Source organism: Carcharodon carcharias, chromosome 18 (assembly GCF_017639515.1).
Source record: "Carcharodon carcharias isolate sCarCar2 chromosome 18, sCarCar2.pri, whole genome shotgun sequence".
Taxonomy (NCBI): Eukaryota; Metazoa; Chordata; class Chondrichthyes; order Lamniformes; family Lamnidae; genus Carcharodon; species Carcharodon carcharias.
Window position 1 is genome coordinate 98,873,337 of NC_054484.1, and position 17,659 is coordinate 98,890,995.

General features: G+C 40.1%; 1 protein-coding gene across 2 annotated transcripts in view; it reads right to left on the minus strand.

Moving 5' to 3' along the window:
• The window catches only part of LOC121290549 (integrator complex subunit 6-like), a 111,387-nt gene that overhangs the window by 12,436 nt on the left and 81,292 nt on the right, over positions 1–17,659 (minus strand). The window contains exons 13-16 of one of the 2 annotated variants that reach the window (XM_041211067.1): positions 6,579–6,705; positions 4,041–4,183; positions 2,158–2,380; positions 1,077–1,448 (exon numbers count right to left, since the gene is read on the minus strand). In XM_041211067.1, the coding sequence (XP_041067001.1) occupies positions 1,077–1,448; positions 2,158–2,380; positions 4,041–4,183; positions 6,579–6,705 (865 nt within the window). The remainder of the gene's footprint in view (positions 1–1,076; positions 1,449–2,157; positions 2,381–4,040; positions 4,184–6,578; positions 6,706–17,659) is intronic. The other variant, XM_041211068.1, reaches the window with a different exon arrangement.

Below are 17,659 nucleotides of genomic sequence, written 5' to 3' on the forward strand. Positions count from 1 at the left end.
CCCAGGCAAAAGCAGAGGGGAACTTTGCTCTTGCTTATAGTCTAGTGGTTAAAGTCAACAAATCACAAGAGACCAAAAGGTCTTGAGCTTGACTGACAGTCCCTGCTGAATTAACTGTTGGAACAGAGATTAAAACTTTACAACTAACTTCAGTGCCCCAAATTAGGGAAGTGACAAAAATCAACTACCATTGAATGACATTCAATGACCCCTAGTAGAAAATGGGCCTGGGTGGCCATTAAATAACATGATCAGGCTCATGTATCCTCCACGGTTTAACATTTTACACAGCCAAATGCACAGGTTCACATATGAAGATCTTGAATGGACCTCCAGAACTGTGCTCCGACTGCGTGCATTTATGCAAAGAGGTGAAACATGCAGAGCAAATCTCCCGAGCATTTAGGATGATAACATGATCAGTTCTCGATTTTAGCTACCACTTAAGAAATCAGTTTTTTGGTAATTATAATCAGAAAATACCTGGAAGGGAATTCTCTACTTGATGCACGCACCAGCCAAGCGGTATATGACTATAAGGATTGGGAAAAGCAGTAAGCACTAATATTTGTACCCAATACGTTGATGACAATTAAATGTAAAATCTTGCTGCATACTTGAAAATAGATTGGAATTTTGACTTCCATTGCCAAACAGTGGTAGTGTACTCTTCAAAGATATATTGCAATTTTGTATGTTTGATTCATATACCAAAGCTGGATCACGGAGAGACTAAATATAAGGAAGTTTAAAAAGTGGATTGAGGCAGCCACAGGTAACTACACTGAATGAAAAAAGGGGGGAAAACCACATAAATAAATGAGGCAAAGCAAGGGCAAATTCAGTGAATTTGTGCTATTGCATCAGAGCCTCGCCAGGTAGAAGCACAAGTCACTCACATTAACTTTAATACAAAAGCATCCCAAATGTCTAACCTTAGCACCTCTGTCGCAGGAGCACAACCTTGCTTATTGGTCTCAACAACAAACAATGACTAATTCCAACATGAAGCACATTGCTGCAGAAGTTCGTCCCTTGGAGCGGAACAAATGAAGTTATTCTTCAAACATACTTACGTCTGCCTGGTTTACGAATTTCCTTAAAAATTTGTGCCCTTAGTTCTGTATTAGTCTCTTGTTGCTTTGACCTCATAAGTGTTTTAATGGCGTTTGGTGAAGACCTGTTCAAAAGTCCATCCTGACATATTCCACTGTCCTTTGATTGCTCGTGGTTGAGCTCAACACTACCAATCAAATTATTATTGATCACTAAAAGATCACTGTCCATCTCATGATTTGTTAATTCTTCTGTGGATTCCACAGAGCCAGATGTTGAGTGAACTAGAGATGGTGCTGGCGCAAGTGTCTGGGCTGGAATTTCAATTGGAAGTGGGTCTGCAATATTGTTTTCAACATAGTCAACACACACAGCCTGGCTTTCTTCAATCTCTGGAAGGGAGAAACATGCAATAATATAATTCCTAACAGAATTAAAAACAAAAATACCAGAAACTTGTACTTTTAAACAATACTGTGCCCACGCTTCTTTCCAAGTGTCATCTTGATTCAGTAGTAGCACTCGCCACAATCAGAAGTTTGTGGGTCCAAGCCCTACAAAAAAACTTTCACGCATTATCAAGGAAAACACTTCAATGCAGTACTGAGGGAGTACTGCACTGTTGGTGGCGTTGTCTTTTGGATGCAATGTTAAATGGAGAACCCATCTGTCTGTTCAGATTTCATTTATTGTAGAAAAGCCAGGAGGTTCTCCCAGTTGGTTAATCTTTCCCCTGCTTTTGGTTAACCATTTCCCCTTTCAGACTTGCTTTTCTGCATGCAATTTCTTTTGACTTTTTACTCAATTTTGCCAAAGATACCTTCAAATTTTGACAGAATTATTGCTCAACATGATCAGCAAGTTTTGCATTAAGGAACAAAATGAATTAACGTTTAGTTGTATAACTTTTTTCTCAAAATACATGAAAAATGTATTTGCCTTCATTAGTTTTAGTAACAGCAAACACCAACATCAATTTGAGATAACAGATAGTCACTAGCTCCAACAGGCTGTCATAGACACTTGAGCTTCTTTCTTCTTAATAGCATGACACATCTGTAGCAATCTACAGACTAGAACTTGGATTGGATACTCCCTTACCTTGAAGAACAGCGATTGGCTTTATAAGGTCTGGCTGTGGAACTGGTAGAAGTGGAGGGCCCTTGCCTCCAATGTAATTAGTTGCTGTTGGTGGACGCCCCTTCAATAATGGAGACATACAACGACGTCTTTTTGGAATTCCTGCCATGCTCTGCTCCACCGGCCTCTTGTTTCTGTTCTGTGGCCCAGACACAAACTCGTCTGCTTCATCAATCATCATTCCCTGCAATGCAAAGACCTGTAACTTTAATGCCCACAAGAGAAATATCTTTCAATATATTACATTGACAACTAATAACCCATGAGCAGACACTGACCAATTCACTTTAAATGTCAAGTTACAGCACAAACATTTCCTATACACAGCTCTCACTTAAAACTCCAGAACTTCACTTTCTAATCTTTGCAAATTACATCAGATAATCAGACTTAGTGCAACAGTGTGTGGATGTCATTAGTCCACAGTCTCCAGTCTTATCATTTATGAATCACTGGACATTTCATAAAGTGAGATTTAGAAAAGGTTTTGAGATTCAAGGTTTTAGAAGAGTTTCCCAATCAGAATCAGAAAATTCAGTGTGAAAAGGAAACGTTTGCAAACTTTTGTGGGGTGGTGGGGGGGGGTACGGGGCAGAAAGGTGAAGAGCAGGGAATGCGACTTATTGGAAAGTTTCTTCCTGTGCTGTATGATTCTATGATCAAAAAGTAAAAACAGATGCTGTCAACAAAGCCAAGACTGGTATAAGTCTAAAACTGAGGGAAAAAGAGCTCCTCCCAAACACTCCAATTTAACAAACAGCAGCTCATCTTGGTCAGGGCAATTGTATGGGGGTTCCTTTAGCATCATCACCTCTGCTTTAGGGAAGGAGAACACAAATGAAGCAGAGTCCCAACTCCTGCTGGCTATCTAGTGGCCTGTTCTGCAAGTGTATTTTGATATGTGGCAAGGATGAATTCATCCTCATGTAACTCACCCTCAGTCAGAGACTTGCTGATGACCAAAACCTACTTAAGGTTACCGAGCACCTGTTGATCTATTTTCCAGTAAGGAATGAATATTTTCATAATGGGGAGAAACTGACAAAAAGTAGTTTAATGCGATTGTCATTGTAGTCCAAAAATGTAAGAGTTCTCCAGAATTGAAGGCTGATCTGAGTTCAACTAAAAGGCCACGAATTCAACAATCAATTCGGTGTACTACTTAGAAGAGATCATATTAATATATTTGGAATACCTAAAACAGACTCATTCGATATCCGATTTGGAAAATATAGGTACATTGAGCATTTAAGTGGTTTAAATCATGGGATGGGATATTTATGGAATGTTTAGATGGCACTATGTCAAAGTGTTTTCCACTTTTAGAATGATTGAAAAAATTAAGTGCCCTGTATGCATCAACTATATTTCCACACCTTTAAATTTTATTGAAAAACAAAGTTCCTTTTGGTGGCCGTGATTCTGAATATTGTACAACAACATTGTGCCCCTTCCAAATACAATTGGCACAAACAACCTAAATGGATCAAGTCCTGTTGCCATGGAGCTCACTTGTATTAGTGTTGAACAGAGGCTACATATGCATACATAGGATAGGTGACATCTGTGAGGCACTGAGTTAACTCAGATACTAAATGCCAAAAGACTCAGGGGAGCCATTAGTGTGTCTACTGGATTATTTATGCTTCTTAAGGTTTCACTGCCTTACACATCTCTTAAAATAGTACTAGGGTAAAAATGCCTCAAGAGATTTCAACAATAGTACCTGACAACTATAAGCAGATGTTTATGCACCCCACAGGAGCAAAGAAACACACAAGTGGGAAATGACATGGGGCACTCAAGCAGGTTTTCCACAAGAACACCTGTATGTGGTTACCTACCTTCTTGTCCAGCTTGAAAGGATTTCCAAACGTATGCAATCGTCTGGGTTGATCAGGGTCAAGTTCACGTAGGGGAGAAGGCACATGCTTCAGGAACTCCTGGTAATTGCCCATCTGTGCTATTGGGACACTATGCACTTGATCTACAGGGAAAAGTCAGTCATCACACACAAAAGGCCACATTCTCAGTTTTTCAATACTTCACTACAGCCCTAAAAAAACCACATCAGAGAATCTGCAGAAGTTCAAATCAGTATGACCAGAGCAAAAAGCTGTACCAATAACTTACAGTATTTCATTAGCCCAGTACTCAAAAGCAGTGTCATAGCAGAAATTAACTATACATACAAATTACACAAAGGTACATGATATGTTGATGGAATATGTCGTAACTGTAAAGGAGTGAAAAATTCGAAATATAGGAGGGAACTATAAGACATGCATGGAATTGGGGCAGCAAGTTATTTGCTTACAAGTGAGCATGTTTGGGCAACTGTTCGCATTTTTGATCTATCCAAATGCAATGCAACCTTCTCAGAAATCTAAAGAAATTCCATGCATGTCATGGAAATACTCATGTACAAAAATAGGGTGTGAATATCAAGTTTAAATTTGGAGTTGTGTAGGGATGGGGAGAGATTCTATAAAAAATGAAGTACATTCATTTTCCATTTACAAGAGCTCTATGTTTCTGCCCTCTGTTCTCTTTCCCCTCCACCCCACTAATAAGATGACAACTTGTATTTAGAGTGCCTTCAACACAAAAAATCCCACGTTTAAATAATGGAAAAATATCACTGCTCCATACTGACTTACATCCTTTATCTCACACAGAATAAATAAGTTGTTAGCTGAACTCCTTTACTGCACCATCTGCAACCTACAGTTACCCAAGACATAGGTACATTATTATTTCTTCTTTCCAGTAGACTGAGAATGGATAGAAGTCAATTGTTCGAAAGAAACATTAATTAATAGGAAGGAATAATTATTATTAAATGGATATCATCCAATGTTCAAATTTATATACTTCGTCCAATTATATCTGGTTGTCCAAGGCTTTTGCATTTTAATGGAGACTTAGGGACAACTTAAGCTACAAAATCTACACAGATTTCAAGCTGCGTTACCAAAAGATTTTGGTTTTTGCATTTACTCAGTGGTTTTACTGCTGCCCAAATCAAAAGGCTGTGGGTTCAATCCCCACTCCAATACTAAGCATATACTCTAGGTTGATACATCAAAGCTGCACTGAGGGACTTGCTGTATTGTCAGAAGTATTGCACTTAAGACAAGATACTGAGCTAAGGCCCAGTTAGCATGTTTAGGTGGATACAAAAGATCCCATAGCACTTGCCCACAAACAGCAGGAAGTTTTCCTTACATCTTGACCAATATTCTTGTCTCAATCAACAGTAGCAAAAACTGATTATTTATCTCATGTATCGTACAAATTGGCTGACTCAGCTATTGTAATGCTCATCTGGTCAGCTTCCTATCTGCCACAAACTTCAGCCCATACAAAGATCTGTTGCTTGTATCTATCATACACTGAGTTTCATTCACCAGTCAATCTGTGCTTGCTTACCTGACCTGCAAGAGATCCCATCCGCTAACGCCTCCATTTGAAAATTCTCATCCTTGTACCCAAAACCCTTTGTGGCCACACTCTTCCCCATCTCAGTAACCAACTCCATCCTCACACCCGAGAACACTTCTTTTCTCTATTTCTAGCCTCTTGTGCAAGCCAAATCCACCCGCCATATCTTGGGTTGCTTAAACCCTACACTTTGGAATACTGCCAACAAATACCTGCTTCTACATTAAAGGTTCTCCTAAAAACCTCTCTTTGACAGAGTTTTCAATCACCCCTCCTCGTATCTGCTTTTTTGATTCAGTGGCAATTGGCTGATTACTCTCCTGTGAAGCACTTTGGAATTTTTTTTTCTGGGTTAAAAGCACTAGATAAATGCAATTTTTTTTGTCTCATTTGCCTACAAAACAATGGCAAAATAATTTAAGATTTCCTCACATAAGGCGTTGCATAAACTCATTTCCTTTTCCTTCCGATTTAGGATTAGGTGCATACACTTCACTTATAACTTCCCAGCCCACTAAATTCAAACAAATTAAACTATAGAAGAAAAAGCACAAGGACAGCAGTTGGGCATTTTATTAGCTAGATCGTCAATATTCAACAGACCACACATGACCTGCGTTTTGGGCTTTGCAACCTACACAAATGCACTGACTTTCAGCGGCCACATTTAATCATGGGTGGCAATACCTCGCTTAAAACAGACCAAGAGCAGCACAGAGCAAGAATGAGTTCTCATTGTTAGCTAACTGCTGTAGCTCTGAAAAGGAAAGGAGAATGCGGTGCACTTGACACACACACAAAATCATGCAGCTATTTGCTCTTGGCCCTTTGAAAACGTAAAGGAGGTCTATAGTTACAGAAATGGTACTGTGTCCCAATACCATGGCACCCATTCAAATCAAATATACAAATTCCTAAGCTACGTTCGGTCATTTTACCTTCATCCTGCCCTTTCAATGGAGCATGTGCTGTTTTCAACAAGTTTAACCTCATGCGTGTAAGTTGATCCAGAAGATTTCGCCTTGGTATATCGTAAGCATTCTTGTAACTCTGAGGCTTTAAATCCTTAAAAACAGAAAAAAAAAGGTGTGTATATTGGTACCAGTCAGATGCCACTGCATTTTTTGCCTGCTGGATTGCATTCAAATAATATACCTGAACCTCATGTCACCAGGTCCTGATGGCAATGGAGTTATGGTACCACTGCATTTAAGGAAAGACTCCTTCGCTAGGCAGATACACACATAACATACACTTAGAACATACATACACAGAAAAACTTACAGTAATCAGCCACCTAAATCAAGCTAGTTCTTCTCAACTAGAAGTGCTGAATGAATTATCTATGTCGGCTTCCACCTAAGGTGACCAGCATCACAGATGCCAGTGTTCAGCCAATTCAATACAATCCACTTGATATCAAGAAATGGCTGAAAGCATAGGAACATTATCACCTGCAAGCCCCTCTTCAAGCCACATACCATCTTGACTTGGAGATATACCACCATTGATTCACTGGTTGCTGGGTCAAAATCCTGGTGCATTCTCCCTAGCAACACTACCGGTGTAACTACAACAGATGTACAGCAGCAGTTAAAGGTAGTAGCTCACCGTTGCCTTCTCAAGGGAAATTAGGGGTGAACAATAAAAGCTGGCTTTGCCAGCAACACTAACGTTCCAAGACCAAATTTTTTTTAAAGAATTGAGGGGAAATGGCTGGAAACGCTACTTTGGTGGTTCGTGCTTCACAGTTTGTTTTATGGATGCAGAATCAAGTGTTATTACAATTGGAGTCGGTGAAATGCTTCTTTCTCTTAAGTTCAAAAAAATGGAACTTGAAAAATTCTACATCCAAGTGCAGTCTACCATATTGTCTTGACGTTGCTAGTTAACGTTTACTTTTAATAAAGGAGTGCATGGCTGACAGCCTAGGTCACACAATACTCTATTCTTCCAGTCTGAAGGCTTAGATCAGATCAATAAGTTATTGCAGAAACAAGGACTTTGTTTGACCCGAAGGCAACCTTACACCACATTCAAGTTGGTTGGGAGCAAAGAATCACTCACAGGAATTACCTTTGGCATCAAGCACAAAGGAAATACTGGAATATGTGAAATATGTAACAGCCGCACTGGATTTAGTCCTGTCGTCATGGCACCCACTGGTGGGCCCGGAAGTTGTCAGGGGTCCAGCAAAGTCTGTGGCAGTCGGCTAACCTTTTTACCTGCCGACAAGCCTTTGAATGTGAGTGACAATGGCCACCAGATCATGTGGTAGGTGTTGTCTCTGACATCGCAAAGTCCACATCACATGACAACCATGCAGGAGCTGGCACAATATTTAAAGGGCTGCCAGCCCTGTGTTAGAGTTGGAAATCGTCTTGCAGGCTAAGAAAGCTCACAGTTTAAATCTCCAGCATCTGAATTTCTGTGCTAAGACAATAAGGTGTTCCAAAGTGACGGGACAAGATTGTTTGTTGGCATAAGCAGGTTTATCTGAGGCATCACAGTCCAGCCAATGCTTGACAATGACAAAGGACAGGGTGGATAATTCCCATGCTGTCACTACCTGTCCCTTTCCTTGCAGGTACCCTCCTAAGTGTCCTGCCCTTAGGGCCTGAGATTTGCGATGCCACTTTAAGGGATGGCTCCTCTGCACCTCAGTTGAGCACTGCCCTTGAAATTTTGGACCTAGTACTTCTGAATTTCGTGCCTAAGGCTCTGCCCCTCAGAATAAAAGCTCAGTAAGGTTTTACACAAGGAGAATAGCACCAAGACAAATTAGGTGTCCTGTGTCTTAGTTTCCTGCAAGTCAAAAGGACACCCACCATGAGTCAAGGAACCCACATAACCATCACTGGGCTGGTTACTGAAGACACAAGAGATGCGTGCAAGTTTCACTAAATCAGGCAGGCAGGGTTAAATCAAGACAAATTGCATTTAAATTATACACAAGTGGACAATTAAGCATGTCACTAGGCTTCCTGCCAGTAACAGGTAAGGGTTTCCCATGTTGTTACCTTTTCGCTGTTAACTTAATTGCTTAGTTTTCCTGCTGCCAGGAGTCTGGCACATGGCCTCCTGTGCAATTCTCTGTACCCGCCCACCATCTCACTCGCTCCAGCAAGCTCCACAAAATCCAGCCCATTGCTCTTAATTCTAATGAAACATTAACATCACCAAAGTGTTGGACACACAGGCAAGATGTAAGGGAGGCCTACTGGCACCTAACGAAGGCTGCATCAAAAGCATGTGGTAACCAGGGAGTTAATAATCAACTGATAATACTCATCAAAATAATCTATGTTCCACAGTTCTTAAAAATGACAGTTGTGACTGAGACAAACACATACTTAAATCTGGAAAAAATGAAAGGTTACTGGTTTCAATTTAATGTTGATTTGGGCAAGTAAGTTCTCGCATTAAGTTGCCCCATTTTGAATTGCTTCAATTTAATGTTATGTTTTTAATGGGGCCAGTATTCATATTTATCATTGCGAATTTGCATTAATGTTGTATTGTGCTGGGTGTGACATAGGGGCACGTGACACACATAGGTACCATTTTGGAGTGGGCTCTCCCACTCCCTGACCCTCCCGGTTGCTGACCCTCCCGCTTGCCACCTCTCCAGCTTGTGGCTTACCACCATAGCCCTGCAACCTGAAGCTGCTCTCACACTGTAGGTTACTTCCTGCCTCTTGTCACTCACTTCCTGAGCCCCCACTCAGTGAGGATTCAGGAGAGGGAAGCAGCGAGCATGAAGTGCAGCCAGAGGAGCATGATCGGCAATAAATCTGAGGGTTGGGGAGCAGGAGGGGATGTAGGTTGTGGGGTGGGTGGGGGGGGGGTGTGGAGAGCAAGGAACAGGAGGTAAGAGAAAAAAGTTTATTTCTTTCATATTTTAGACTTTATTTTATTTTAAAAGTTATTTTGTTTAAGAATATAATTTAATAATGTTCAGTATTCAAACTTACAAGGTATAAACTTTTAATGTATTTTTTCCTGATAGGAAAGATCCTACAGAATCTAACTAAAGCTTTAACATTGGTTGCAATAGGAAAATTTGATTCACTTAATGTTGTTTCATTTAAAGTTGCACTTTTCAGGAATGTAACTGCAATGTTATGTAAGCAATTGCTGTATGCAACACCAGTATTTGAACTTGTAAAACTTGTTAAGCATTTGCCCACAGAGAAAGCCACAGGATAAAACAAGACTCAAAAGTGACATTGGGTTAAGTATACATTAGGTATAGGTAACAATAATTAGCAATTTGTTTTTAAACTAACTACCACCAGAAATTACCCCTTTTCCTTGGTTAGACCATCTCCCAATTTTGCACCTGGAAAATGCTGAAAATTGGGCCCCATAATTTGTGTATTCCATGACTGACATCATAAAACACTGCATGCTGTACGTGACATGGTTTCAATCCATTTTTCTGTCCCAGATTCTTTCAAGGGAGAATGGTTTCGAAGAGTTGGTCACAGAATCAGAGAAATGTTACGGTGCAGGAGGTGGTCATTTGGCCCATCATGTCAGCACCAGCTCTCCGATTGAGTAACTCACCTAGTTCCATTTCCCTACCATCTCCCTGTAACCCTGCACATTCTTCCTTTTCAGATAACAGTCTAATCCGCCTTTGATGGATTCACTCTCAGGCAGTGCATTTCAGGCCCTAACCACTCACTGTGTGAAGAAGTTTTTCCTTATATCACTTCTGCGTCTTTTATTAATTATTCTAAATCTGTGCCCTCTTGTTCTCGAATCTTTCACAAATGGGAACAGTTTCTCCCTATCCACTCTGTTGAGACCCATCATGATTCTGAATACCTCTATTAAATATCCTCTCAGCCTTCTTTTCTTATCCAACCCATCTCCCATCCCTGGAACCATTCTCATGATATTTTCTGCACCCTCTCTAATGCCTTCACATCCTTCCCAAAGTGCAGCACCCAGAACTGGACTCAATACGCTAGTTGAAGCCTAACTAGTGACTTATACAAGTTCAATATAACCGCCTTGCTCTTGTACTCTATGCCCCTAATAATAAATCCTAGGAAACTGCATGCTTTATTAACCACTCTCTCAACCTGTGATCAGTTTAGACTTTGCAGCAGTAAGAATCACCTAGTTTATAAGTTCCCCAATAGTAACTGCCCTGTAGGATGAGGTATACAAGAAATAATAGGGTCTCGTGAGAAAAATACTGTGATAATCATGGATGACATTAATTAACTTATAGATTGGACAAATCAAGTTGGCAACGGTAACTGGGAAGATGAGTTCATAGGGGTGTTCATGATGTGTTTTTGGACAGTTTCAGAGCAGCACGTTTTAGAATCAACCAGAGAGCAAGCTATTCAAGACCCGGTGATGTGCAATGAGACAGGATTAATTAATGACCTCATGGTAAAGGCACCCCTAGGTAGCAACGTTCATAACATTGATTGAATTTCGCACTCAGTTTGAGGGAGAAGAGTGGGTCTAAGACTAGTGTTTTAAACTTGAATAAAGGCAATTATAAAAACATGAAGGCAGAGCTGACTAAAGTGAACTGGGAAATTATGTTCAGGGATAGGCCAATGGAGATGCCATGCCAGACATTTAAGGAGATATTTCGTAACACTCAAAAGACACATTCCAATGAGAAAGATAGCGTCTAGGGGAAGGGTACACCATCCGTGGCTAAGTTAGATTGAATCAAATTGAAAGAAAAAGCGTACAATTCTGCGAAGATTACTGGCAAGTCAGAAGATTGAAAAGAATTTAAAAAACAGCAAACAATGACATTATAAAAATGAGGGAGAAATGAGAGAAAGATGGAAATATTTAAAAACAGTAATAAGAGTTTCTACGGTATTGAGATAAGTGTAACTAATGTGAGTGTTGGTCCCCGAGAGAGTCTGCAGAATTAATAATGGGAAATAAGGAAATGGTAGATGCATTGAACAGATACTTGGTAGCTGTTTTGACTGTAGGAGACACAAATAATATCCCAGAAAAATTAAAAATCAACAAGTGAAAGGGAGGGAGGAACTTAAAACAATTACAATCAGCAGAGAAAAGGGACTGAGAAAAATTATCAGAACTAGAGGCTGACAAGCCCCTGGGTCCTGATGGACTTCATCCTTGGGTCTTAAAAGAAGTGGCTACTGAGGTTTTAATTTTCCAAAATTCTCTAGATTCTGGAAAGGTTCAATTAGATTGGAAAATAGCAGATGTAATGCCTCTATTCAAGAAAGGAAACAGACAGAAAGCAGGAAACAACCAGCCAGCTAGCCTAACATTTGTCACAGGGAAAATGCTGGAATCTACTATTAAGGCGGTTATAGCAAGGCACTTAGAAAATCCTAATGCAATCAAGCAAAGTCAACATGGCTTTGTGAAATGGAAATCATGTTTGACCAATTTATTATAGTTCTTTGAAGTAGTAACAAGCAACATGAATAAAGGGGAACCTGTTGATGTGATGCACTTAGATTTCCAAAAGGCATCTGACAAGGTGCCACATCAAAGGTTACTACACAAAATAAGAACTCATGGTGTAGGGGGTAATATATTAGCATGAATAGCGGATTGGTTAGATAACAAGAAACAGTAGCATAAATGGGTCATTTTCAGCTTGGCAAGATGTAACGAGTGAAGTGCCAAGGGATCAGTGCTGAAGCCTCAACTATTTACAATTTATATTAATGACTTAGGTGAAGGTACCAAATGTATGATTGCTAAATTTGATGACACAAATATCGGTGAGAGAGTAAGTTGTGAAGAGGGCATAAGGTGTCTATAAAGGGATATAGTTGGGTTAAGTGAGTGGGCAAAAATTTGGCAGATGGAGTGTAATGTGAGAAAATGTGAACTTGTCCACTTTGGCAGGAAGAATAGAAAAGCAGTATATTGTCAAAATGGAGAGACATTGTAGAACTCTGCAGTACAGGGATCTGGGTGCCCTAGTACATGAATTATAAAAACTAAGTATGCAAATACAGCAAGTGATTAGAAAGGTAAATGGAATGTTATCATTTATTGCAAGGAGAACGGAATATTAAAATAGGTAAGTTTTGTTACAGTGTATAGGGCGTTGAGTACTGTACAGTTTTGATCTCTTTATTTAAGAAAAGACATAAATGAAGCAGTACAGAGAAGGTTCACTTGACTGATTCCTGGAATGAAGAGATTGTCTCATGAGGAAAGGTTAGATCTGTATCATTGCAGTTTAGAAGAATGAGAGATGATCTTACTGAAACATACAAGATCCTGAGGGGACTTGACAGGGTGGATGCTGAAAGGATGTTTCCTCTTATGGGAGAGATTAGAACTCTGGGACACAGTTTAAAAATAAGGGGTGTCCCATTTAAGACAGAGGTGAGGAGAAATTTTTTCTCGACTTAGTCTGTGGAATTCTCTTCCCCAGAGAGAAGTGGACACAGAGTCAGTGATCATTTTCAAGGGTGAGTGAGATAGATTCTTGACAGACAAAGGAGTCAAAGAGTATCACAGTAGACTGGAAAGTAGAGGCCACAATCTGATCAGCCATGATCTTGTCAAATGGTGGAACAGGCTCAAGGGACTGAATGGTCTGCCCCTGCTCCTAATTCGTACGTTCATACGTCTACGTGCCCACTACTGAAATAGAAATTTGCGTGGTGCCTGACTTGAGTGATAATTTTCCAGGAAATTTCAGGTCGTTTTCGTGCAGGACAAAAATAAACAGACTTGAGTTTGCGGAACGCCAGTATTTATCATCTACCTCTTAAGAGCAGACATTCAGAACTGGCTTTAGACAAGCATCATAGGGTCAAAAGTTCACTTTGAACTAGCTAAAGATGGGTAGGGACTTGCTAGAACATATTCATTAACAGAATTCTGTCAAGCTGTCTAAACTTGGAGGTTCTATGGTGATTTTAAGGCAATGGGAAAGTGAGTGATCATGCATAGAATTCAAGTTTTCAGTGGGCCAAGAATTATTTTTGGCCAATAATGAAGACAAAAAAATAAAAATAACATTCCTGTAGAAGTGAAAAGATGCAGATGGAAGATAAAGAACACCGACCACTGTCCTAGAGCATGGCCTTCTTTCCAAGAATTTTACAAATGCAGTTCATGCAACTCCTGCAAGCATACACTTGCCACTCAGAATCCCTCCTACCAAAAAAGTGGTGCCGTGGAAAATAAAAAGTAAAAACCTATTACCTGAACAACATCTCTTTAAAAAAAAAATCAACCGACTTAACTGACTTTTTTTCAATTCAATTTCTCATTCCCTCAGAAGAACACATCACTAACAAAAAATTATATTTCATTTGTGACGAAATGATTTTGAGCTTGTTGGATAAGAAATCATAATATTTCATTTCATCAAGATGATTTATCTTTCTCAAGTTCCGGTACCAGGTGGGCGAACAAATATGAGAACTGAAAGGTATACTGTGGCAATCACTGGGCAATTTTTACTTTCTATCTAGATGTCAAGCTAATTTCAGAGCTAACTTGCAAACCATTACCATGGAATGCACTTTATCGTTAAAAGGCAGGGAAGAGTTTTTACCAGAAGGGTATTTAACTCAGGATACTGTTTATGTGAGGTTTTATAAGATGATTGTGTTTTGGATTCTCTCTTTAATTCAAGGTAAAATGAAAGAGGGAGGAGGGTCATGTGATCTGCTATGATTTCTGCCTGACAAGCCTGTGTGGCTTGGTTATGAGAGTGAGCAAGCCAGCCCTCTGAGCTCCCAAACAGAAGGAAGGTTGGCCTCTTGTTGAAGAGACATATCCCTTTTAAAAGTTTTTTTTTATTCATTCATGGGCTGTGGGCTTTGCTGGCTGGGCCAGCATTTATTGCCCATCCCTATTTCCCCTTGAGAAGGTGGTGGTGGTGAACTGCCTTCTTGAACTGTTACAGCCCATGTGGTGTAGGTACACCCACAGTGCTGTTAGGAAGGAGTTTCCAGGATTTTGACCCAGCGACAGTGAAGGAACGGCAGCGATATATTTCCAAGTTAGGATGGTGAGTGACTTGGTGGGGAACTTGCATGTGATGGTGTTCTCATCTGTCTGCTGCCCTTGTCCTTCTAGATGGTAGTGGTCACGGGTTTGGAAGGTGCTGTCTAAGGAGCCTTGGTGAATTCCTGCAGTGCATCTTGTAGATGGTACACACTGCTGCTACTGTGCGTCAGTGGTGGAGGATGTGAATGCTTGTGGATGTAGTGCCAATCAAGTGGGCTGCTTTGTCCTGGATGGTGTCAAGCTTCTTGAGTGTTGTGGGAGCTGCACTCATCCAGGCAAGTGGGGAGAATTCCATCATACTCCTGACTTGTACCTTGTAGATTGTGGACAGGCTTTGGGGAGTCAGGAGGAGAGATAGTCATTGTACTATTTCTAGCCTCTGACCTGTTCTTTTAGCCACAGTATTTATATGGCCAGTCCAGTTCAGTTTCTGGTCAATGGTAACCCCCCAGGATGTAGATAGGGGGGAATCAGTGATGGTAATGCCACTGAACATCAAGGTCAATGGTTGGATTCTCTCTTGTTGGAGATGGTCATTGCCTGGCACTTGTGTAGCGCAAATGTTACTTACCGCTTGTCAGCCCAAGCCTGGATATTCTCCAGGTCTTGCTGCATTTGACATGGACTGCTTCAGTGTCTGAGGGGTCACGAATGGTGCTGAACATTGTGCAGTCATCATCAACAAGCATTCCCACTTCTGACCTTATAATGGAAAGAAGGTCATTGATGAAGCAGCTGAAGATGGTTGGGCCCAGGACACTATCCTGAGGAAGTCCTGCAGTGATGTCCTGGAACTGAGGTGATTGACCTCCAACAACCACAACCATCTTCCTTTGTGCTAGGTATGACTCCAACCAGCGGAGAGTTTCTCCCGATTCCCATTGACTCCAATTTTGCTAGGGCTCCTTGATGCCACACTTGGTCAAATGCGACTGTTGGCACTCTAAAGACTATGGAAGATTTGCCATGGCAGGCTGGGAGGAGAAATCAGTGGGATTTACTTATGGTAGTTGTCATGAAAGTATAATAATTTTCATAATATTTTTCTGGTTTATTGTGAATTTGGTTTATGGGGGTAAGTATAGTGGGTGTATGTGTGGGGGATTTAATTGCATTTGGAGTCAAGTAGACTGCAAGTTTAAATCATCAAAAGAAGCTAGGTGCTTGACATGGCTTAGCATGTAAGGTTGAAGGGAATTTGCATTTTTAGATAAATGAAGGGATATTTGGATTTCAAAGGGATCACAGTCTGTTTACAAGTAGCCAGATAAGCAAGGCTAAGGAATGTGCTTATTTTTCCCCATATATAGTGACAACATGAAAGTTTTCATATTATGAGGGAAATGCAGTTTCAAAGATGTATGGAACAACAGAATTTACATATTAAAAGAGATAAACATATATAAAGGGGAATGAAAGGCCATCTGTCAGGAGAAGGCCATGTAAGATCTAACAGGACTGTGAGACGATCTTTAATGGAGCCTCCAGCAATTGTGCATAAGTCTGCTGTCTTATGAAACTGAAGCTGGAGAAAAGCCATTTGGAATTCCACTGTCCAGGGTAGTGTGTTAACTTTCTGAATCTGTTTTAAATCTAAAATCCGTTTTAGACCATTGCCTTAAAGGGAGCATAACTGGGGGGTCAGGTTAATTAGGAATTTCAGGAGTTATTATAGTAGTCTTATGTATGTACTTGAAATCTTTTGATAATAAATATTTTAATTTATATTTTAAAATCTCTAAAGGTCCTGGTGGACTTATTTCTGAATTCAGCACACGCATCTTGTAATAAATACAGCTTGCAAAACCATGATTGCGCGACCAATTTTCCCTCGTGGATTTGATCTGCCTGGCATACATCATCTACCACGTCATAACATAGTCTGTTCGGGAATTCTCCCAAAACTGAGGGAAACACCTTTCAACGGTCATTTGACATAACAACCTGGTGAAACGGAAAGACGTGAATGCATTGAAAGCTGATAGTGACTGAGGACTGTTTCCCATAAAAACTGTAAGCCTGTAGAGAGTGTGCTGTAATGTGCATGTATGCAGCGTGCAGTTATGGGCTGTGTTAAAAATTATTAAGGGTTATTTTTTCTATAGTTTAGGGCATTTGTTGCCTACTAAGTAATGCTTGGTCAATATGACTCTTCATCAGAACTGTTCTGATGACGAGTCATACGGACTCGAAATGTCAACTGTATTCCTCTCTGCAGATGCTGTCAGGCCTGCTGAGTTTTTCCAGGTATTTTTGTTTTTGTTTCAGATTTCCAGCAGGATTTTGCTTTTATCTTAATGCTTGGTCAATGTTGCTTTTAGTTTCTTTGTTACAGTAAAAGTCTTAAAATTTGAAATCTTGTCCAATTCCTTTAATTTGGTCACTGAGAATTCAAATATTGGAGTTATCGGTCTCTATGGGGATCATAACAGTGCTTCTTTCCATCACAATAAAGTTCTGTTAGTAATTCTTGTTCAGCATCTGCTTTCTAAAAGATATTTAACCCCAGTAGATAACTAGAAATAAGTGTCAGATAAAAGCAAAACACTGCGGATGCTGGAAATCTGAAACAAAAACAGAAAATGCTAGAAAAACTCAGCAGGTCTGACAGCATCTGTGGAGAGGCAGCTCTGAAGAGTCATACGGGCTCGAAATGTCAACTCTGTTTCTCTCTCCACAGATGTTGTCAGACCTGCTGAGTTTTTCCAGCATTTTCTGTTTTTGTTTTAGAAATAAATGTCTATTGCTTTGGAGAATTGTAGTCTTTGAGATTCCAACTCAACATCTCATCATATGGTAGGCAATGTGACACCAGGGTGCTCTATATAATTTTAAAAATTTACACAATAGGAGCAAAGTATCAGAAAATAGGAAATAAATCTTAAATGTTCACTACGAGTTTGTCAGTTAGTTAGGTTTTGGACCAAACAATCTGATCATTGTAGGGGGTCCACAAGTGATTTCCAAAACCAAAAGGGTTTTTTTTCCCCATCGAGATTCAAGCAATCAG